The sequence below is a fragment of the Pleurodeles waltl genome, chromosome 5 (genome assembly GCF_031143425.1).
Source record: "Pleurodeles waltl isolate 20211129_DDA chromosome 5, aPleWal1.hap1.20221129, whole genome shotgun sequence".
Taxonomy (NCBI): Eukaryota; Metazoa; Chordata; class Amphibia; order Caudata; family Salamandridae; genus Pleurodeles; species Pleurodeles waltl.
The window spans coordinates 446,592,367-446,616,803 of NC_090444.1; the positions used below are offsets into that span (position 1 = coordinate 446,592,367).

At 44.4% G+C, this 24,437-nt stretch overlaps 1 protein-coding gene across 2 annotated transcripts in view; it reads left to right on the plus strand.

The window, feature by feature from the left end:
* ACTR2 (actin related protein 2) overlaps positions 1 to 24,437 on the plus strand; it is a 167,446-nt gene that overhangs the window by 63,071 nt on the left and 79,938 nt on the right. For both annotated transcript variants that reach the window (XM_069234264.1, XM_069234265.1), the window contains exon 4: positions 17,067 to 17,139. In XM_069234264.1, the coding sequence (XP_069090365.1) occupies positions 17,067 to 17,139 (73 nt within the window). The remainder of the gene's footprint in view (positions 1 to 17,066; positions 17,140 to 24,437) is intronic.

The window sequence follows — 24,437 nt, forward strand, 5'->3', positions numbered from 1 at the left end:
ATATCAAAGACTTCATCGATCTAGAGGGGCAGATACACAAGAAAAGCCGAAAGTCTGAGGTGTAAGAGACAGCGGACACTGCTCAAAACCCTCTGAGTCAAAAAATAAAAGCTGACTTGCGATCTCAAAAAGGGGCCTCGGGGTCGAACCACTCAACACCTGTAGGCAGAACCCTTGAAAAAGAGTCACAAAGAAACCTTGAAGTGGGTACCGCGGGGAGCAAGACTCCGAAATAGCCCAGAACTTCAAAGGACGAAGGGGTAAAAGATTTTTCTTGTCAAAGACGCAACAGTCAAGAGCCAGTCACCAAAGCTCTGAAGTCTGAATCATTGTTGATGGAGGCTTCAAAGTCAAAATCTAGGACTACAAGTCCTGAGGAGCGGGAGGTGGAGCTAAAGAAAAAAAGACTTACTCACCAGAGTAGAGTGTTGAGTTGTACCCTTCAAAACTATCCCCACGAGATGACATTGAGATGTACAATATGGTGATAAACAACGCGGCAGGCAGGTTTTGTGAGCCCAGCTTTTTCCCTGAGCCCTAATACATTCCAGTGATAAAGGAATCATAGGAGACCTGGGTAACAAACCCCAGACTTTCTGGGAAATCCTGTTATTTTTTGTTTTGTACTGCTACCTGTGCCTGTTTACTGTAGGCTCTGTGTTTCAGGCAGCGTGGCATTTTTAAATTGCTATTTTTCTTTTAGCCTTGACTGTTTGAAATTTGCCTCCTAGTTTGAGGCAAAAGACTGCGTAAACACCCCCCGCCCCCTCCGCTTTTAAGTACAAAGGCTACATACACCTCAGTGGCTAACCAGAGTGTGTTTAGAAGACTGCTTAATCTTTTTCTGTGATTTAAATTATGTTTAGAAACTGTCTGCATCACCTCTGTTTGCCTTAAAAAAGCCAAATATTTGAGTGCGGGACAAGCAGTATTTCATTGTTTTTACAATCTGTCCCTTACCTGGAAAGTAGACTCTGCTAGCTTGGAAGAGTGGGTTCAGCCTGTCTGTATCCAAAGAGATTCTGAATAGAGCAGCAGCTCACTCTTCCCTTCCCATAGGGGCTTGGGCTTCAGTTAACTTGGCTCTTATAGAAGTTCTATTGGTTGTTGCATATGTTGTTGTGATTGGTTGTTGGGATCAGTATTTCTATTGGTTTAAGGATTAGGGATGCAGGGCTTGAAAAATCCACTCTCATTGGCAAGTCTTAATTGATCAGGTCAAGCTATTTTATTTTTAATTCTTACTGGTCCCACTGAACAGGTGTTCTGTTCAGTTGAAAAGTGGAGGGGCAGTAAAAGGTGTCTTTAAATCTTGTTCTTATGTCACATTTGCTCTGTGTTCACAGACAGAGGTCAAAAGTCAGTTTTTATTTCAATTAATTTTCCTGCTGCAGAGTTCCAGGACTTTGTAAGGTGAACTGTGTGACCTGCTGCTTAGAATGTATTATAAAAGGATATAGGGTGTCAGGTTTTTCCTAACACACAACATTTAAATGATTAAGTCAACTGTGCAAATGTTTCAAAATATATTTCTGATGGATACAACTACCTGTGGATTCCTCACCTTATGAATTCGTTCTTGCGTCAGCATCCGACGGAAAGTCTTCTTCCTAGCTGTCCACGTCGACAAGGACGTCATAATGGCACGGCTCCATGTGACTCCGTCTGACATCAACATGCCAATAAGAGGTCCTCGTCGGCGTACTGACGTCAGTTTTCCTTTTTTCCGTGCCTTCGACGCCAACGTTTTTTCTTCCTGGCTCGTTGATAACTGTAGCGCTTTTTGGTGGTTACAATGTCGCCTCCAAAAAAGTCAGGTTTCAAGCCGTGTAGAGAATGCGGGGGTCGGATGTCAGTGACCGACCCCCATTCGGATTGTATTTGGTGCCTTAGTTCGGAGCATGATGTGGAAGGATGCTCTTCGTGCCAGAGCATGAATCCAAAAGCTCTGAAAGAGCATGAGGCGAAGCTTTTCTTGGCAAAAGCGAAGAAGAAGGGCATAAAAAGGATTCCTCCCATGCTTCACCCAAAAAGCATAAGAAGCGGCGTCATCATGACTCTCGGCGCCGTCATGACTCTAGGCGCCGTTCGAGGCGGAGCCGGTCGAGGTCGAGGTCTCGGTCTTCTCGACGCCAGAAGACATGGGAGATGAGCCCTACTGTCACGCCTCAGCCCGAGAGTCCGGAGTTGTCACCGGCGCCATCTGTATTTGAGGTCGTTCATCGTAGTCCTCAGTTTTCGCCGGCGTCGAGGGAGCCTGATGTACAGCAGACCCCTGCTCAACAATACCCGGCTTTCCCGGCTCCAGGGACGGATCCGGTGGCATTTTTGAATGCTATATATGCTGTGTTCCAATCCATGGTCCCTGCTGGTGCACCGGCAGGTCCCACGGGGCCATTGGCGTTTAATTTGGGCTCTCCGGCGCCGTACAAGGTGGCTCCATTCATGCCCTTCGGAGACTGGCGGTTCGGCGCCGAGGGTATCCCCTGGTAGGAGTCCTCCACTTGTGACGGTGGATCCTCCTTCACGTCAACCAACTCCATCACCGCGCCATCCGACGTCGTAGATGTCCCCATCCAGACCGGCTACATCGCCTTCCTGCCAACCGACTCCGAGAAGGTCATCGTTCGACTCCATGTCGGCGCCGGCTCAGGCATCGGGTGAGTCTAGGAGTCATCCACCTCTTACTGGGCCCTTTCAAGATTCGAAGTCGTCAGCGTCGATGGACTCTTTATCGACGCCTGCCCTAGAGACACATCTTCGATCTCATAGGAAGGCATTACGACTTTTGGAGGAGGAGGAATATAGACAGCTGGAGGAAGGAGAGATTGAGCCTTCAGATGAGTTCCAGGGTCTTGCCACAGCAAGTGGTCTGGATACTTCCCCGGAGTGGGACATTGCGTCTCTGGGGGAGTTTACGGAAGAGGCCGCTTCCTTCCATACAGTGGTAAGGAAGGCTGCAGAGTACCTGGACTTGCCTTTGTCTGTGGCGGAGGTGAAAACTAACCTGCTCACAGAGGTACTACATCCCTCTTCTTCCAGTGCTGACCCTTTGCTGCCTTTCAATGAGGCTTTAACTGAGCCTATTTTGGACTTATGGAAGAAGCCAGTAACAACTCCTGCAGTGAACAGGGCAGTGGCGAGGAGGCATAGGGGAGCACCAGGAGATCCGGTTTTCCTATCACGGCATCCAACTCCAGAAAGCTTAGTAGTCCAGGCGTCATGTTCTGCAAAGTCTGCTCCTGGGACATTCCCTGGAGTCCCAACTGATAGGGAGTCCAAGAGGATGGAGCAGTCTTCGAAGAAGATCTTTTCATCATGTAGCATGGTGCTTAAGGCTACTAATTCTACCTGCGTGCTGGGCAGATACGCCCATGCCCTTATGGACTCCGCTAAAGAAATGGCAAAGGATCTGCCACAGGAGATGCAGAAATCGTTTGGGTCTCTTTTTATGGATGCACAGGCTGCTGCTCAACAAATTATACAATCTGGCCTGGATACTTCGGATTCCATAGCCAGGGCCATGGGAACATCTGTGGCTACTAGGAGGCATGCCTGGTTAAGGTCCTTTGGTTTTTCGTCAGATGTTCAATCCACCTTAATGGATCTACCATTTGATGGGGAAAAGTTGTTTGGGGACAAGGCGGACTCTGCCCTTGAACGGTTTAAGGACTATCGGGCGACAGCTAAGTCCTTGGGCTTACAGACCTCTGCTACAACACCTTATAGCCTTTTCGCAGGTTTCGGGGGTTCACTCGAGGCTCTGCCTTTCGGAGGTCGCAGTCCTTCGCCCAGCAACCTATTGTGCCTTTAGAGGGCGGGTAGGGGTAGAGCTAGAGGGCCAGCCCAGCAGCTGTAATCTTCGTCATCCTCCTCTGGTGGACAACAACAGAAGCAGCCCTAGTTTTCCCCACTTTATCATCCATGCTTCTCCTGTAGGGGGGAGATTGAGTCTTTTTCTGCAGAAATGGAAGTCAATTACAACAGACTCGTGGGTGCTAAGAATTGTGGAAAAGGGCTATGCTCTCCCCTTTCAGGAGTTCTCTCCTCCCTTCCCCCCCCCCCCGTCCCTCCTTTTGTTCAGAAGATCATCTTCTGTTGTTGCAACAGGAGGTTGTCACCATGTTGGCAAAGGGCGCTATAGAGTTGGTGCCGTTGCAGGAAAGGGGTCAGGGGTGTTATTCAAGATACTTCCTGATTCCCAAAGTGGACGGTTGGTTACGGCCGATGCTAGACTTTAGGATTTTGAATTTGTTCCTCAAGCAGGAAAAATTCTAAATGCTGATCGTAGCGCAGGTACTATTGGCGTTGAACGAAGGAGACTGGATGGTGTCTGTCGACTTGCAGGACGTGTACTTTAATGTTCCGATAATCAAGTCGCACAGGAAGTATCTCCGGTTTGTGGTCGGAACGCAACACTACCAGTTTACGGTCCTTCCGTTTGGACTTACTTCAGCACCTCCGGTTTTTACGAAGATGATGGCAGTTTTTGCAGCACATCTCAGAAGGAGGGAAGTAGTGGTTTTTCCCTACCTGGACGATTGGTTGATCAAAGCCAAGTCTCCAGAGCTTGTGTTGTCTCATCTGCGAATGACAACCCAACTGTTGTTCGATCTGGGTTTTTCTGTAAATGTGCCCAAATCTCACCTGGAGCCCTCAACGCCTCCTGTTCATAGGGGCAGTAGTGGACACAACAATGTTTCGGGCCTACCCCCCGCCTCAGCGGGTTCGGGACATTCAGGCGCTGATTCCATTGTTTCAAGTTGGAGCGGCAGTTCCAGTCCTCAAGGTCTTACGCCTGCTAGGTCTGTTTGCTTCTTGCATTCTGTTGGTCACTCACGCTCGCTGGCATATGAGGGCTCTTCAGTGGTGCCTCCGCAGGCAGTGGTTCCAGCACAAAGGAGATCTCAGGGATTCAATAAAGATCTCCAAGGACGCTGTAGCGGATCTTCATTGGTGGACAGTGGACGGCAACCTTTCCCAAGGAAAACCGTTTTCACTACCACCTCCGGTGGCCACAGTGATATCGGATGCTTCCACTCTAGGGTGGGGAGCTCATCTGGGGGACCTGGAGATCAAGGGTCATTGGTCTCCAGCGGAACAGATGTTGCATATCAATCTGTTGGAATTGCGGGCGGTACGTTTGGCGCTCAAGGCCTTCCTCCCTTCCCTTCGGTCAGTCAGTTCAGATCTTAACAGACAACACTACCGCGATGTGGTATATAAGCAAGCAGGGAGGAGTAGGGTCGTACTTTCTCTGCAGAGAAGCTCTGCGGCTCTGATCCTGGGTTCAGGACCATCAGATTTGCTTAATAGCAAATCATTTGGCCTGAGTTCTGAATGTACGTGCGGACGGTCACAAGTGGCGTCTCCATCCAGACCTGGTTCTCCACATCTTCGGGACGTGGGGTACTCCTCAGGTGGATTTATTCGCCACTCGAGAGAATGCGCATTGCCCGTTGTTCTGCAGCCTCCAGTATCCGTTGCAAGGGGCATTGGGGGATGCGTTTCAGATGTCCTGGAGCGGCCAGTTGCTTTACGCGTTTCCCCCCATACCCTCGGGTTCTGAGGAAGGTTCGTCAAGACCGGGCCCAAGTCATCTTGGTGGCACCGGACTGGGCGAGAAGGGTATGGTATACAGACCTGCTTCAACTCTCTCAGTGCCCTCCGCTCCGTCTCCTGCTCAGGGCAGACCTCCTCTCACAGTTGCAGGGCCAGGTTCTACACCCCCACCTCCAGAGCCTGCACCTTCATGCCTGGAGATTGAACGGGGCAACCTGAGTTTGTTTTCTCTCCCACCGGATGTAGTGGATGTTATTCTATCGTCCAGGCGACACTCCACTAAATCCATTTATGCCGGCAGGTGGGCAAAATTTGTGGTTTGGTGTGGGGAGAATCAAAAAGATCCCTTGAAGGCCCACCTTTCAGATATTCTTTTGTTTGCTCTTAGTTTAGCAAGGAAAGGGTGTACGGTAGCTACGGTGAAAGGTTATTTGGCGGCTCTGTCTGCTTTTCTTTGCCTTCCGGACCAGCCCTCTTTGTTTAAATCTCCAATTGTAAATAGGTTTATTAAAGGTTTAGTGAATACGTTTCCTCCCACGCCCTTTCACATGCCTCAGTGGGACTTGAATCTGGTATTAACGTTCTTGATGGGTTCGCCTTTCGAGCCCATGCATTCATGTCCGTTGAGATATTTGGTCTTAAAGACTGTTTTCTTAATTGCGATCACATCTGCTAGGAGGGTTGGGGAGCTTCAAGCCCTTTCTGTTAAACCTCCTTTTACCATGTTTTTCCCAGATAAAGTGGTGCTGAAAACCAGGGCGTCTTTTCTGCCAAAAGTTGTCACTCCTTTTCATATAGGGCAGTCTATTACCCTACCCTTGTTCTACCCTCCTCCCCACCCTTCTAAAGATGAAAAGAGGCTCCATAGGTTGGACCCTAAGAGGGCGCTGAGTTTCTACCTGGAGAGGACTAAGGACTTTCGCCTGGATGATCAGCTGTTCGTAGGGTATGTTGGACAGCGAAAGGGCAGAGCGGTCCAGAAACTAACACTCTCCAGGTGGGTCATCTTGTGTATTAAGATTTGTTACTCTCTGGCGAAGAAAGTCCCTCCTGAAGGTATCAGGGCCCATTCGACTAGGGCTAAGTCTGCTTCCTCGGCACTAGCGAGAGGAGTTCCGCTAGTAGATATATGCAAAGCGGCAACTTGGGCGTCCCTCCATACCTTCGTAAAACATTATTGTTTGGACTCTGAAGTGAGGAGGGACGGTCATTTTGCTCGTTCGGTATTGCAAGATTTCTTGGTGTTATCAGGCGGGCACCCACCACCGAGTGCGGTACTGCTTTGGGACTCTAATCATAAGGTGAGGAATCCACAGGTAGTTGTATCCATCAGAAGAACAAGTTACTTACCTTCGGTAACGCTTTTTCTGGTGGATACACTAGCTACCTGTGGATTCCTCACGGTCCCTCTCGCCTCCCCGTTGCCTGCCTAATTTCACAGTTATCTTGCAGTGGTTGGAAATATGTTTATTTGTATATATGTATTTTAAGGTATCTATGTAAATATATGGGTTCAATGGACACTGTTATTGTGTGTGTGTGTGTGTATATATATATATATCTTTCTTGACGGTTTTTGATGGGTTGGTTGTCTCCTGTTCGCCTCAAAGGCACGTAAAAAATTAGGTGAAACTGACGTCCGTACGCCGACGAGGACCTCTTATTGGCACGTTGACGTCAGACGGAGTCACGTGGAGCTGTGCCATTATGACGTCCTCGTCGACGTGGACAGCTAGGAAGAAGACTTTCTGTCGGATGCTGACGCAAGGACGAATTCATAAGGTGAGGAATCCATAGGTAGCTAGTGTATCCACCAGAAAAAGTGTTACCGAAGGTAAGTAACTTGTTCTTTAGTAGTTGTGAAAGCCCTTTGTTTATATTTCTGTGTGATGAAAAAATATTTTTGTAAGATGAAAACAAATCAAAATACTTTACATGTTGATGTGCAAAGGATATTTTTTCTGAAACCCAATTTTCACAGATTGTTAATACACTAAATAGTTTTATCAGTAAAGCTGCAAGTTAGTGGAGAGGTTTTTGGACACTTCTTGCAAAGTTACTATGTGTAGATGACAATATGTCACCACATCATGGTTCACTAATATATTTATTAAAGTTGAGTGTTTAAACAAACTGAGAAACACTCCTGCCCTTATGGCAATGTTGTTAGTACACTTAAAGATGTCGTAGGTTATGTGGGCTAGACCTCATGGGTATGTGGGCTAGATTCTTGTGATGCATGCAGCAAACTTTAGTCTACTTAATCAAACAAAAGAGGTTTTGTTGTACTGCAGAAATGCTGAGCTCACATATTTGAAGGTGCTATCATGTGAGAATTAAGAAAAAGGTGACTGTAAACTATTTGCCTAAGATCACACAATTTGAGACCCGCTTACAGATCAAGTACATTACAGTTAGGTCGAGTAGATTATTTAAGTTACTCGGCCTGCAGTTTTTATGATTCTTCAAGCCCTGGGATCGGGTTGTGATTGGTACTAGGGTTGAGATTCCTATTGGTTCATGTTTTTAGGGATGGGGTTTTGATTGGTAGTAGGGTTGGGAGTTCTGTTGGTTCGTGATTTTAGGGTTAGCGTTGTGATTGGTTGTGAGGACTAGGGGTATGATTGGTGAATAGGGCTGGGTCTCCCATTGGTTGTGGGGTTTAGGGTTACAAATCTGATTGGTTAGGATTAGGACTAAGTTTCTATTGGCCAATAGGGCTATTTAAGCCGACGGCTCAGGGCACCTCAGCCAAGGGCAGAGAGGACAAGGGCATTTGCCTGTTTGGGCCTGTTCGGGTCAGGCCTAGTGCCAGAAATGCTGCCCAATTTTCTATTTACCCGAAAGGACCTTACTCCCTACACATCCATCAACATGCAAACACATTATCAGCAAATACATCTGTTAGGCTTTTCATCCTTGGCGTGGTCACCCTTAACTTTTTGCCTCTGTTTCCCAGGTTGTTGATATTCTGGACTCTGTTTTTGCTGTTTTTATTACTTTGGGCACTTTACCACTGCTTATCAGTGGTAAAGTGCAAGTGCTCCTTTACAAAATGTGTATGTAGTTGGTTCATCCATGATTGGCATATTTGATTTACTAGTAAGTGCCTAGTACAGTGCACTAGAGGTGCCAAGGACCTGTAAACCAAATGCTACTAGTGGGCCTGCACCACTGGTTGTGCCACCCACTCTGTAATCATGTCTCACACCTGCCACTGCAGTGTCTGTGTGTGCAGCTTTAACTGTAAATTCAACTTGGCAAGTTTATCCACTTGCCAGGCCTAAACCTTCCCTTTCCTTACATGTAAGGCACCCCTAAGGTAGGCACTAGGTAGCCCCAAGGGCAGGGTGCAGTGTATGGTTAAGGTAGGGCATATAGTAATGTGTTTTATATGTCCTGACAGTAAAATATTGCTAAATTTGTTTTTCACTGTTGCAAGGCATGTCCCTCTCATAGGTTAACATGGGGGCTACCTTTAAATATGATTAAAGTGTATATTCCCTTTGGGAGCGGACAGACATGTGGAGTTTGGGATCTCTGAGCTCACAATTTAAAATTACATCTTTTAGTAAAGTTGATTTTAAGATTGTGTGTTTGAAAATGCACTTTTAGAAAGTGAGCATTTTCTTGCTTATACCATTTCTGTGACTCTGCCTGTTTGTTGATTCCCCTGTCTGGGTTTGACAGTTTGGCTGGTTGCACCTCTCACTAGACAGTGACACAAAGGGAGCTGGGGTGTAGTCTGCATTTCCTGATGAGCCATCTGCGCTTGGAGGGAGGGGAAGAGTGGTCACTCACACCTGAATGGGCTTGCCTGCCCTCACACAATGCAGTTTCCAACCCCCCCGAGAGTGTCTGGGGCCTGGCCTGGGCAAGGGAGTATTTCACAATCAAGAGAGACTTTGCTTTGAAGTAGGCCTACATAAAGGAGAACTTGGGTATAAGAAAGACACCCAAAACCACAGACTTGAGAACGCTTCTGGAAACCAAGACTGAGAACACTTCTGGAAACCAAGAGGAACCTCTGCCTGGAGAAGAGCTGAGGAAGAAGAGCTGCCCTGCCTGTGACTGTGCTTTGTGGAGCTATCCTGCAGTTGTTGCTTTTACCAGAGTAAGAGGGCAAAGACTGGACTTTGTGTGCCTTCCATCTTGTGAAGATCTCCAAGGGCTTGATTTAGAGCTTGCCTCCTGTTGTTTGACGTCTCAGGGACAGCAAAGACTTCTCTCTGCCAGCACCTGGAGTCCCTGGAGAGACTCCTACTCTGCCCTGTGGTGCCCATCCAGTTCCTGGGACCCTGAAAGGAGAAGCTGGCAGCCTAAGAAGAAGAAATCCACGCACAGAATGCTGTGCGGGGAAAAGATCGAGGCAACTCCGATTTGTGGCTGAAAAATCGACATGCCGCCGGCTTCGCGGCTGAAAATCAACGCTCGCCTGCAACGCGGCCGGAAGATCGATGCACGGAGCTGGAGAAACAGTGTTCAGCATCGCTGATGGAGTCTGGTGAGATCGCAACCCACGCTGCGTGGTTTTCGGATCATCGTGCAGCTGGATTTTCGACAAAAGTACCGCTGGGTGTGTAAAAACAATGCAAGGTCTGCACGGACCCGAAAGTGCTGACCGGATCAACGTATCGCTCTCCTGCGGAGAGAAGAAACAATGCGCCCGACCCGACGAAAGGAGAACGATAAAGGTCTAGCTCGTGAGTGAAATCAACACATCACAAGCCCTTTTTGACGCACACATTTGCCCGTGCAGGGTTATTTTTACGCACCCAAGCTACATGTTCACGCTAACATCATTAATGTGTGTTTAAAACTACATGAAGACTCTTTTTGCTTTTTAATTGATAACTTGACTTGTGTATTGTGGATTTCTGACGTTTTGGTCTTGTTTTGTTTAGATAAATATTTCCTATTTTTCTAAACCTGTGTTGTCATTTTGTAGTGTTTTCATTAAGTTACTGTGTGTGTTGGTACAAATAATTTACACCTAGCACTCTGAAGTTAAGTCTACTGCTCGTGCCAAGCTACCAAGGGGGTAAGCAGGGGTTAGCTGACGGTGATTCTCTTTTACCCTGACTAGAGTGGGGGTCCTTGCTTGGACAGGGGGTAATCTGACTGCAAACCAAAGACCCCATTTCTATCAACATCCAACTCTTGCATCACAAACTGACCTCATACAGATTGGTCAACAACCAACACAAAACCCCACATACCACACCTATACACATATCCACCACGCCTACCATGGAGCAAAGTAAAACACCTTCATTCTCACAGCAAACACTACTCTATCCATTTGCGCCAACACAACCTGTCATCACCCACACAACACAAAACCACATTATACATTACTTTCAGCCATCCAGATACACACTCCCTGTTCATACAAAACAACAGCACTATCCTGTTTGCTCCTGCCAGACCCCTTTTATCATGACAATACCTAAACCCAGCCTTCTGGTACACCGTCTACAAACACCCTCCCCCTCTCATCACCAATTAAACACAACCAAGCAATCCTTACACTCCACTCCACCACACATATTGCCTCTCCCAGTGATCAAAACTAACAAACACCTCTGATCCACATCCACCCCCTCTTGCACACCTCATACTCTTCTCCAAAACACAACACCCCTGTAATATTCTAATACCACTCACCAGCACTAACTCACATGCAAATCCTTCACAGAAAACCATTACATCAATATCTTCTCCTATTATTCCACAAAAACATAACAAACCACATACATCAGCACATCAAAATAACACAAATTTTCACAATACTTTCATTCACACCCACTCCCACCTTCATGACTACTCAAAATATAAATCCTGACCAATCTTTACCCCTACATTCTTACTCTTAACAAACATCTACCCCAACACAGCAACATTCATTCACCTGCCTCTCATCCATTTCACAATTTAGAGCCTTACCTTATAATCCAAGTGGTCCTCCGCCACCCCTAACCCATACTTCTTCCACAGTAAACAGACGAAAACAAAGTAAACAACATGCCACTCTTAACAACTTCGCATCCCCTTGCCTCTTACATAATAAGGCTACTCTACAAAAAAAAGTACACTCTTCATGTCTCTCTCTCAGCCCCCAAGTCCACCACCAACACACACAGACCCAACAAAATGCCTCCTAAGCCTGCTGGAAGAGAGACTCACTATATTGAAAACAGGACTAATGTGACCCTCCCACAGTTAGCACAACTAACAAAACACCTGCTACAAGCTCAAAATATACTGCTCACCCTTCTCCAAAACAACACCGCCACAACCAACATTTTCCAAACTGCCTGCTCATAAATGCTTGATCACTTTAAAAAAACAAGTACCACATCTACGACCTGCTCATGGACACACAACCTGACTTACTATTCATAACTGAATCATGGTTGGGAGATGACAAGGTCCCAGTGTTGCATGGAGCCATTTCTCCGGGCTACCAAACCATCATACAAAACCATATAGGCAAGAGAGGAGTTGAACTAACTATTATATTCAAACAAGCAATAAATCTCAGTAAAACAGACAACATTTCCATACAAGGTTGCAAGGCCCTCCTCACCAGATACAACCCTACTCCAACTTCCTCCTCCTTTATAGACCCCCACCTAACAACTCAACATTCCCAGACACTTTTCTAGATACAGTCTTAAACCTTCTAACGTTATACTCCAACCTATGCATTCATGGGGACCTAAGCATTTGGTTTGACAAACCCAGTATGCCCCATCCAAAAGCTATCACCACTGGCCTAGTCACATTGAACCTACGTCAGTTGGTACACAATTCCACACACATCGCTGGACACATCCTGGATGTCATATTTTTTTTTGCAAAGCCTGAACTAGAAACCATAAATAGCATCACATCAATCAAATGGTCAGGCCATCATTTGATAACTTTCCGACATAAAACACCACAAATCAACACACCCCATAGCAACTTAAATACCTGCTTCTACTGACCAAGGAGCAAAGTAAAGTTTGAAACACAACTAACAACCAACATAAATCAAGATACAATTAATTCTGTTCCAAAACTTTAAGTGGCTGCAGGAAGCTTTTGATGTCCTAATACCACTCAGGAAAATTAAATAGGACAAAAGAAAACCAGCACCTTGGAGAAACACAGAACTTAAAAAGATAAAGCAACAAATCAGAAGGTTGCAACAGACCTGGCTCAAAACAAACTACATTCAAGACAAACTTCAGCTACACAAGCTTAACAAAATATACAAATCATCAATCAAAAAAGCTAAAAAAAAAAAAAGGTACTACTCAGACAGAATTCAAAATGCTAAATCTGCAACCAAAGAATTTTATAAAATTCTCACTGAATTTCAAAAATCTAAATGCATGGAATGAAGTCATCCCACTACTCAAAATTTCCCAAACAAACTGTGGCAACTCATTACTCAACCAAGGCAGACACATTATGCTCCTATTTAAAACAGACGAAAACCATCAGCACCAACCCCTTTCCTAAAATCCCCTCAAAGAATAAACCAACCCAGCCGCTACACTCCTTCAGACAAATATCACAAGGTGAATTTATGTATTTGGTCAAAGCAAGCAGGCCTTCTGGTTGCCCTTGTGACCCTTGTCCACCACACATCGTCAGGAGCATTATTTTATATACTTCTGTTGCCACACCTGTAAGAAGAATCATCAATAACTCTTTAAGTACAGGAACTTTTCCTGAAGATCTGAAAAAGGCATACATATGTCTGTTATTAAAGAAAACAAACGTAGACCCACAGGACCCCAACAACTACAGACCAATCACAAATGGACCATTCCTGGGCAAACTGATAGAAAGAGCAGCATTTGCCTAGATGTCACAATTGTTTGAAGACAAGTCCATACTTTCAGACAACCAAACTGGATTCCGCCCAGCAAGAGGCACAGAATCAGCACTCATAGCAATCTGGGATGAAAACAGTTGATCACATTGAAGTTGCTGCACTACTTCTCTTGGACCTCTCGGCTGCCTTTGATACTGTTGACCATGGCACTCTAATTGAAAGACTCCACGAAGCCGGCATAGAAGGGGCTGCTCTCGACTGGATTACATCCTAACTTCAAAACAGAACTAATATCTATTCTTTCCCCTTCTTGTCCAAACCCAACCTCACAAAAGCAGGGGCCCCCCAAGGGTCAATTATCTCTCCTATGCTTTTCAACATCTACATGATGTCATTACCAGAATTGATCAATGGATTTTCAACTCGCATGCTACAACTATGCAGATGGCACGTAAATACTACTTCAATTGGGATGCCCGAAAGACCGTGAAAACTCACAAATGCTCAGTTGCCTCAGAGCCGTTGATCAGTGGATGAATTGGCGTCGTTTCAAACTAAATGCTTCCAAAACGGATATACTCTCATGTGGCGACTGGAAGAATTAGGACCCACTGTGCGCTTGGCCTGACGATCTCTGACCACCTCCTCAAGTATCCAAGGAAGTTAAAAACCTTGAAATTACCATGGTCTCCAAGTTAACAATGAGTGCTTAAGTGGACACATTAGCACAATCAAGCTTCATCACCTTGAAGACTCTGCGATGCATCTTCCCCACCCCGGATTTCTGCACAAGATGTGCAGGCTACTGACTCTCTTGTACTATCCAAACTGGATTATGCCAATGGCCTCTACCATGGATCATCTTTATCTATTATGAAAAAACTACAACGTATTCAGACCTCAGCTGCCAGGCTAGTACTACATGTAAAGCCACAAGCCGACATCGCCCCTGCCTTAACAGCACTCACTGGTTACCCGTTGCCAGAAGATCCACCTTTAAGCTGCTTTCTATCACCCACAAAGCTATACATGGAACAGGACCGCTTTTTATCAGAAACAAAATAACCAAATTCATTCAACAAAGAAACCTCCATTCAAGATTGGCACCCCGCCTTAGAACACCACCATAGTAGAAAAAGACAATAGATGGCACATCCTTCTCCGTTCAAGCAGCCAAACTATGGAATTCATTACCCCCAAATATAAGATCCACGGATAACTATCTTGTCTTCAGAAGACTACTCAAGAGTTGGCTCTTTCCTTCACAACCACCATATTCAAACAGCAATGGACTGCATATACCTGTGTTGATAAATATTTATAATATGTGTATATTCTAGATATGCATAGTTCTTTAAGAAATATGTATTGTTACTATTTCATAATAATAAATTATACACATACTCTTTAAGCATGTTTAACAAATGTATATTTATTCACAGTTATATTTATGTGTGTAATTTCAGCACAATTATACCAATGGCTTGTTTAAGTAATCTACATCCTTTGACCGCACCTTTGTATGCTTCCACTGTGTCACTGTCAGGGCATTGTGATGTTGCCAGAGGGCCGCGCTGCACCACCTGGCCACGCTCTAGTCAATGCTTTGCATTACTCTTCCGATCACTCCGGAAGCTAAGCTTCCAGCGCAATGGGGGGGTGGCCTCTGATAAGGTCTGAGCACGATTGCGCGCTAACATCATCAGACGACTAGGGGAGGGGCGAGGGTTGAAGGGGAAGCGACTACCCTTTCATCTCTGCCCATGGGAGTGGGGTGGGAGGCCCAAGGGGGGGAAGCGCTAGCGCTCCCCCCGTGGGCTGGGTGCAGGACCAGCTCTTCCAGGGCACCCAAGGGGTTAAAGTTCTTCTCCTAAGCCATTTTAAGAGAATGATAGCTAGGTTTGAAGTCTGGCTAGTCATCAAAGCTTTTTCTTGACAATGTGTGAACAACAGCAAAAGAGTTTCAAGAATCACTACTGGAGAGGGGTTTTGGCTCCACTTAGATACTGATTCATCTAACTACAGCGTTTGATAGGGCAGAAGATGTTTGCTTCCACTAAGAAGGAGAGCTTTTATTGGAAATGTATACTTTTTTTTTTTTTTCTTTTTTTTTGTGTGTGTCATTACAATAGGCCTAATTGATGATGGTGCCATTTGTCAGATGCCATAAGTCTGATTAGTTACTAGGAAAAGTTACGACAAGGGCATTATGGCCTGACATATTTATTATAAAAAGCTTATGTTACGGTTAAAAGACCTTCAAAGATGGATTGTTATTTCTAGTTGCAGTCTTGATTCTGATTAATTTTGTGACTATCACAATGTTCCAAAACAAGTGTTGAAAAGGGGAGTACATTTTGATTTGTCAGGATGATAGGCTTTAGGACGTAGAGGTAATTATTGCCCCTATGTGTTACTTAAAACTTTTTTGTGAACAGTGAGGCATGTTTCCCTTTTCCATCTTTGTTATCCCATCACTCATTCAGAAAAAGGAAAGACTGCCACAGCACATTTCTTGCGGTATTTCTCTCTAGCAAGTACGCTATGTAGTGTTCATTGTACACCATCTGCCGTCATTTCAGCTTTACGTTTCTTGTTATCTGTGATATTCAAATGTAGTCTTCCCCACATCTGCACATACCCAACAACTTCTCTCTTTAAGAGGATCAAAGTTATTATGCATTAAATGTTATTGCTGCATGTTGGATCGAAGATGGAACAGAAGAACAGCAAATTGTGATATATCTTCAGTGGCATTAAGACCTAAAACCTCACTTTTCTATAAGCTAACATCTGATCACGTCCATAGAATTGCTTTCGAATTCACATTATTGAGATTGTTTGCAGTTCCATCACATGTAACTCTACACCCAGTGGAAAACTAAGCACAAATAATGTTAGTAGTTCTCTTTGCTTTCCTTTTTATTGTTGTTAGCTAAGCCCTGTTGATTTTACTAAAATTGTTTTTTATAATATACATATATGGGTTTTTAACCAGCCCTCGTCATTCATTGGTTTATTATTGTCATTCACTGCTCCGCCCACTGCGGCATACAGTATGGAACAATAGGGTTAGCCCACAACCATAGGCTAACGTCATTGCGAGTTCCAGCATTATGCTCTTTCTCAAGGAGCACATCCACACACAAAGGCCCTTTGTGTGCGGCAATGTATGATTTTGGAGACCAAAAATATTTCTGCTTTTTAAAAAATAAAAATGTTTTGAGATCCCAGCAGCTTCCACAATAATAAAGTTTTGCAAAAACCTTGACAACAAAATAAGCATTGACCGAGCCTACAGACAGGTGGGCAACACCTGACCCACTTGCCCATTCTAGTCTAGTTCCTGTTCTTTATCAGAAATATAGTGTGCCCATGGCAGTGGGTTTCAGTATTCCAAACCCCTCCCCTTTGGATAAATTACATCTAAAATTGCTCAAATGTAAATGATTGTCCTGTGAACTTTAGAGGTCGAGCATATTTTATAATAAATTGGACTTTTTACATATATTTACCAGTAACACATTAGCTGTATCTTCACCTGTCATATTTTCATGCTGGTATACACATGTATTTTGATAATGGGAAACCTTTTTTTACAGAATAATTTCAAGACTTTACTTTGTTTTCTTATTTTCTTCTCTTTGATACCTAACTCTCATTTCTATTTCAGGTAATGTTTGAAACATACCAATTTTCTGGTGTCTATGTTGCTATTCAGGCAGTTCTTACTTTGTATGCTCAAGGTAGGTTTTCTCTCCACACATTGTCTTACCCATTGTTGCAAAGTATTCAACATGTTATTGTAAGTGAAATGATTTAGTAGATTTTGAATGGCATGTTATGTGGTCTAGTGCCAGCTTGACTCAGTGCGTGTTTGTGTTCATTGTCATTTCTGCATTCATCATCTGGTCAGACGAGACGTTTTAAAGTTGTTAATTTATTTCTAATATTCTGTGCTTCTTTATAGTTTCATAACTATTATGTTTTTCCTCTTCCTTTACCGCTTAGTAAAATGTTTTTTTGTACTTGCTAGGTATAGATTCCATGTTACTTTTACATTTAAGACTGATTTTACATTGCTTGCTCTGCTTGTTAGGAAATTAGTTGATAACTAACTCCCCAGGGTGTATGTATTAATTTATTTCACAGCATATTAAGACCCTGTAGTGGGGAGAGAGGTGGTTAATTGATAAAGGAAAGTAGTGAAGGAGGTGGAGCTAATGTGGCTCCAAGATGGCCTCACAATTGAAAGCTCCCAGTGGTGGCTGTATTCTTCTGAGCCATGGCAGCTGTAGAGGCTGTAGACCCCAGGATCAGAATCTGAAGAAGCAGTGGAGATTACTGTATGTAGCACTGGGTTCGGTGGAGCGAAGAGAACCCCTGGCCCTCATACCAACACACAATTCCCCCTCAGCTAACCAATGGCTCTGGAGCTGCGATCTCGAGATGGCAAGATGGCACCAACGCTCAGCCAACCCTGATTTGTAGATAGGCGAGGATGAGGGGCTGGCAGCACTGGCACTTTGATGCCAGCTCAAAAGGAATGGTCCAGGGCATATAGGAGAATGTATTTGTTGGGCAAGCGCCCGAGACGCAGTAGGTGACATGTCTGTGATCAATGAAAGATTCACTGGAAAGAAACGCTAGGTGCAAGACAGGCAATGGCAGTTCTAATATACAGCTCCTGTCTGATGCTGCTGGTCTCTAAGGTCCAGGTCTCTAGATGGCTTGAGATGATGGAAAAAACGTCTTTTGCCTTCATCCCTCATCAGGATAGCATTTGCAGCCTGCTGCTTTCTTAGTAGCAGCCATCTTGGCAGGTCTAGAGCAGACAAGAAAACGAAAGCCCTCAGAGATAATGTATCGGCTGGATCAGTGTGAAAACTCATCACAATCCATGATGGAGAAGGCTGATTTTACAACTGGTGGCCAAGCACTGTTAGTCTAAACATGCTGTATTCTAGGATAACATTGCAACAGAGGTATGTGTACTAAAAATACTGCTGGGTCTGTTGGAAAAAGTAGCGTGAGAGTTGAAAAATCACAAGTGAAAAGTGAAGTGATATTTAGCTCTCTGAAACTGGAGTTTCATAACCTGAATTCCTCAATGAAAGGTGCTGAAGCAGACGAGATGTCTGGAAGAGAACATGCTGCAAATGGACATCAAGGTAAAACTGTTAGATAACCTGAGGCGTGGAGGAATCCTACCTGTCTCAAACCTTAATCTGCAGGCTGATGTAGATAACCCAGAAACCCTTGACTGATAGCAGAGAATGCCTAGGCTCTTAACATTACGATAGTTACTGAAACGATAGTTGCAATCTTCACAGGAAAAGTTCCTTGTTAATTCATCCTTCTTTTACTGCTAACCCGTTTCACTCACAACACCCCTGTCCACACCTGAGCCTAATATTAATCTTTGGTTACATGAAGGTGATCTCACTTTACTTAAACAATGTGCAATACTTAGGGCATCAGTTTGCTGACTGTTCCTTTATCAGAAGTAAAGTGAAAAACAATGGGCACACTTATTTCACTGTGACTAAATCAGGATCTTTGCTTCCTTTGTGTTTCTCTCCATTGTTTATTCTGTGTCTAGCCACATCTGAGATGGTCATAACAGCAAGAAATGTCTTTTTTCACAAGTTAAAACTCCTGAGTGAGGAGAGCACATGTAACTCAGAAGGTAGACAAGGTTGATGTTTCTGTATGCTGTTTTCTTTAGGCAACCCGAATAGTAACTCAAATTGTTTTGATGTTTAGTCTATTGACTTCATCTATCTTCATTTTAGAAAGCATGTACTATGTGAAACTTCTTTTCGATGACTGTTAGCCTTCTGCTGATTGCCTGGTCCTCTGCTCCCATACCACAGTCCTTTAGGAGTTGTTAACCGTAGAAACCTAGGACTAGCAGTAGGTTTGGTCATGCAGATTTTAATTCGAAACACCAGCGGTTTAGCCTTTGTATTTGGAAGCAGGAATTGAGAATAATATAATAATCTAAAAGGTAATTTATTATGCATGTACCAGCCACATGTGCATACGTTAAAGATCCCCAGTAAACACAAATGGTATTTGGCATTTATTTTGGCACCACTCATTCTTGTTTGCAAATTTGTACCATGATTCGCCTGCTTAATAATTGTATGCAACGTGTGCCTTTTCTTAGGCTTAATTTGCCCTGACCTTTGATCTTTCTTTATTGGTACCATTATGAGAGTCCTCCACTACTGTTCCTGTACTAGAATAATCAAAGAAATTGTGTCCTGAACAGCTCACTTGCAAAATTCCTGGTAATGTGTTTGGACTGAGAATCTGGCAGGTAGCCACCAGAGCTGTCTTATATCTCTGTGAAGCAAGGAAGCATTAGTTGGAGGCTTTTGGCTCCAGGATCCGAGATAAGTCCTCGCAGCTTCCCTTTTAAAGGCTGCAACAAAATGCCTGAGATCTTGTTGAAGTTTAGACCTCTGATTATTTTTCTCAGCCTTCCAATTTATTGCTCTCTATATTGTTGACTTCGCGGTCAAGGCATACTGCTCAACCTCCCACTGACATAACTTGTTTGTATATAAAACACATGTTCATCACAAGAGCTGTATCAGTGCTGTTTAACAGATGTTTGACTGTACCCAACTGTGGTACACATTTTATTAATCTCATGTGGGTAAAAGACTGGATGGACCCATGTATGTTTGTACCTGTGACCGTTAGGCCAAACACTTGTTGTGGAAGCATCGGTCCACTTAGCCATCAGAGCCAGCAATTAGTGTCAGCTATGTCAGTAGGTACTTGCCCAAAAGTGCTATGTGTTGATCGTCCTTGACCCTGTTAAGGTTCGAAACATCTACCAAATTGAATGCTACTGGCTCGAAAAGTCACTGTTTACCCGAGCCATAACGGAATTCCACTCAAGATGGCTGGCATCACTTCTCAAAAATATGCCTGTGTATTTGTCATTTTGGCATAGACAGATTCCACAAAAGATACAGGCTCACTGAAGAACAATTCCTCTGCCTTTCACAGGCCCTTTTGGTTGGAGATGAACCTACACTTTATTTACCTGAAGGATTGTTCTTAGATCCCATTTGGGGTTTTGCGGTTTGTGGTAAGTAGACCCTTTGAATAATGAGGTGGATTTATTGGAAAGTGTACGGTGACCCCTAACAAGGCCTACTAGAACTGTTGACAAATAACAGATGTTTGCATTTATGATCTACTTCTGGGTCGCTATTTTTTGCCATCTGCAGAGCAGATGAGCTGCAGTCCCACCTTCACCTTTTGGAAAATGCTCTCTGTTGCCTCCTGTTTCACAGCCTCTGGAGTAGCACAGTCTGTCACCACTACTTCTAAGAAATAAAAGACTGTACGGAACAGATGGCAAGGTGCCTAGCAAAGATGTACGAGATAGGCCAGAAGTTTTCCTAGTGATGAGTCTTCTGCTGTTGTCTGTTACTCTAACTAGTGGCTAAACATCATGGAACTGGAAGATAGAAAGACCCTTTTTGTCAGTAACCCCTTTGAGAGTGAATTGGCACACAAACAAAGGTTGATCAAGACACAGGGTAATTTATTTGAACCTTTCTCAAGTCGTGGAAGATTCCATTTTCCAGTAAGCCCAAACATGATAAAACGTGTACAATACCAAAAGACTCAGCCCTGATTGATCTTGAGATTGTAGCCTTTCTTCAGTGACTGCTTCATGGGACTCCTCTAATCACATTGTAAGGTCCCTACACATAAGTGGCCCAGTGAGGTGGACTCACAAGCCAAGGAAAGTCTACATTGCCAATGTTTTCCTCACTAGTAAAAGTCTGAATGGTTGCACTGAAAACTCAAGGAGATATTTGTGAGTGGTGCAGTAAACTGTACAACTGTCAAAGCCACACATTGGTGTGCGATGCACCTCTCAAAGCTGCAAAGAGTACTTGTTTTATTTTATCTGCTACTTGAATGCTAGCACAGAAAAACATATTTTAGGAAATATGTTTAAAAAGGTATGTTCGCCAAGGTGACTGGATTTACAATGTATTGGTCGCTTTTCTTCTTCATCTCTACATGTAAACCCGAAGTAGAGTACATTTATACGTCTGTAAACTAGTGAATACATACCTTTAGAAGAAATAAAATTGAATCAAATTGCCCATGATAATGTTAGTCTTTCTTTATCTGGCTGTAAGCAGGGCTTTGTTTCGCCTCTTCACACATGACAGATCCTTAATCTCGGCTTTAAAAAGAGCAGAAGCAATTCAGACAGCTACAAATAGGTTGTGTGTTTCTTCTTTAGAACATCCTCATCCTAATGAGGAAGAAAACGTTCTTGAGTTTCTGAATCTTCCACTCGTGCAAGGGATGCTCTGAGTTATTGAAAAGGATTGCCTTGCCTCTATGTGTACCTTTGACAAGCTCTTGTGACTGTTCTGCATGAAGGACTGCATTTTAAAACCGAACAAACTATAGCTCAATATCCGCTGTATCTTGGTCTCTATTTAAATTGTTAGCAAAGCATGATTTTGTATGAAGCCTAAGAAAAAATCTAGTGAGTGCCTCAGAAGGCTATGAAGATTTTGGTACAGCTCATTCAGAATTACTGTTCTTTGTGTATCCCAAGAATCAATTGTTAATCTCTTGTTAACCTATAGTCTGATAAGGCCCTTCATTCTAATGAGAATCAATCAAAAATGTATCCCTTTCTGCAAGACATGCTTTCAGCAGAACTGGTTTGGATGGTTTTCATAGGAATATATACTGTAATGTAACCGCAGTATACTATCTGCACTCTGTTTACAATCTCTTTTCACTGCCAAACCTTTAAAGAAGTGGAAGTTTTTGCTAAGAGTGTAAATGGAAATAACTGTACTGTCAAGGTTCCATTATAGATATCCATATTAAATTCCTCTACCGAATGTATTGAACACCTGCCCAATTTCATAGAATGAGACTCCTGGATAAATCTTGCTGCCAGAGATGCTTGGCGCTCGAGGCTTATTTCATTCACTCTCCATGGAAGTGCCCCTGGGTTGCCGCTTTTGGGGTTACAGTATTCGTTATTATTGAACAGATCACTGAATGCCGCCCTCTGAGAACCCCTTTGATGGCTATACTGGCATCCGAGACTCTGCACTGCAATGGCTCTCCTCGTTACCCACTGGCAGAACACCGAGGGTCTGGCTCCGAACCCCCACATCCCACCCTTTCTCTCGGAAGCCACCAAAATGAGCTGCATCATCCCCCAAGGATCCTCGCTGAGTCCCACACTCTTCGACCTCTACATGACCCCACTAGCCGCCATCGCCAGAAGCCACGCACTCAACATAGTCTCCTACCTTGACGACATCCAACGGAGTCTCCCTCACCAACAACCCGACCACCGCCAAAAACAGTTTCCACGAAGGAATGAAAGCAGTCGCTGCCTGGATGAAAGATAGTTGCCTCAAACTGAACTCGGACAAAACAGAAGTCCACATCCTCGGCTCCACACTCTCTGCCTGGAACGAGTCCTGGTGGCCCTCTGCCATCGGAAACGCCGCCAGTCCCACCAACCGCACCTGCAACCTATGCGTCATCTTAGACTCATCGCTCTCTATGGACCGACGGGTGAGCGTGGTCTCATCGGGTTGCTTCCACACCCTGCGCATGCTTTGAAAGATCTACACGTGGATCCCCACCAAAGCCAGAAGGACAGTCACCCAGGCCCTTGTCAGCAGCCGCCTCGGCTACGCCAAGGCTCTCCATGCCGGAACCACCGCCAAGACCCGGAAAAGACTACAACGCATCCAGAACGCCTCCGCCCATCAAGAACGCCCGACCTAGCCACACCTCTGCCCTCCGAAGAGACCTACACTGGCTGCCTATCGACAAGAGAATCACCTTCAAACTCCTGATCCACGCCTACAAGGCCCTATAGGACACCGGACCAGCCTACCTCATCCACCGACTCTCCTTCTACACTCCAACCAGACAACTCTGCTACGCCGACCAGGCCCTTGCCAAGGCCCTCGCAGCTGGAAAATCACAGCCGGAGGAAGATCCTTCTCCCACATTGCCGCCAAGACATGGAACACCCTCCCCATCCACCTCAGGCAATCTCCCATCTCGTCTCAGTTCAGGAAGGACCTCAAGACCTGGCTCTTAGCCTGATACTCATCACCTACCCCCCCCCCCTCCATTTTTTTCCTCCCCCAACACCTTGAGACCCTCATGGGTGAATAGCCACGCTCTACAAATCCCTGACTGAATGATTGATTGATACTAGGATATGTGAAAGAGGTCCACGTTGGTGTGAGACACTTAACCACTATACTGCTCCTGATGGCTAAAGGGAGAGTGGCCATGCAGCGGGAACGGTGATTGTCCCCTCAAATAAAATGCTGGCTGGATGATATTGCATCTTGCCAAGAGCAGCTAGAAGTTTACTGGGAGCTGATGCCGGTCAGGTCACACTCCAAACAATCTGGCCCATTTTAGCTATATTTTACAGCTAAAAGTGGAGACATAGCCTGGGGAAGAAGATGATGGCCTCTTAGTGACGGCATAATATATATGTGTTATTTTGTACTATTCAAAGGCCAGGTAAAGATGGGAGTACTATGGACGACCTGCCTAATGCAGGAATGTTTTAAATGAGCCCCTTGATGACTTGCACTGCTCAGATAATGGTTTTGGTGACACCCACTTGGGAACAAATTGAATAAATTCTAATGGTGAGACTGAGTACCTAAGCAAGCATGTTTATACCTGCATGCCTCGGACTTATCTGATGCTCAAATGTAACTATTTCAATATTGTCTCATTGTGTATGGCTGATTTGTTTGTTTGATTGCAATTTGTTTTAAAAAGGTTCTATTATAGATGTGATGAAGATTAATATACGCCAGAATGCCTCTGATTTTTGTATGCTCAGTACTTTCATGAAAATAGACTGTCAATTGAGTGCACATGTTTTTTACACTGAGGAGAGATTTATTGTATGTCCGCCATCTTGTTGATAGTTATTTTCGAATACTGATAAAGAATGCTAACATAAAGTAACTCTGGTTTATGG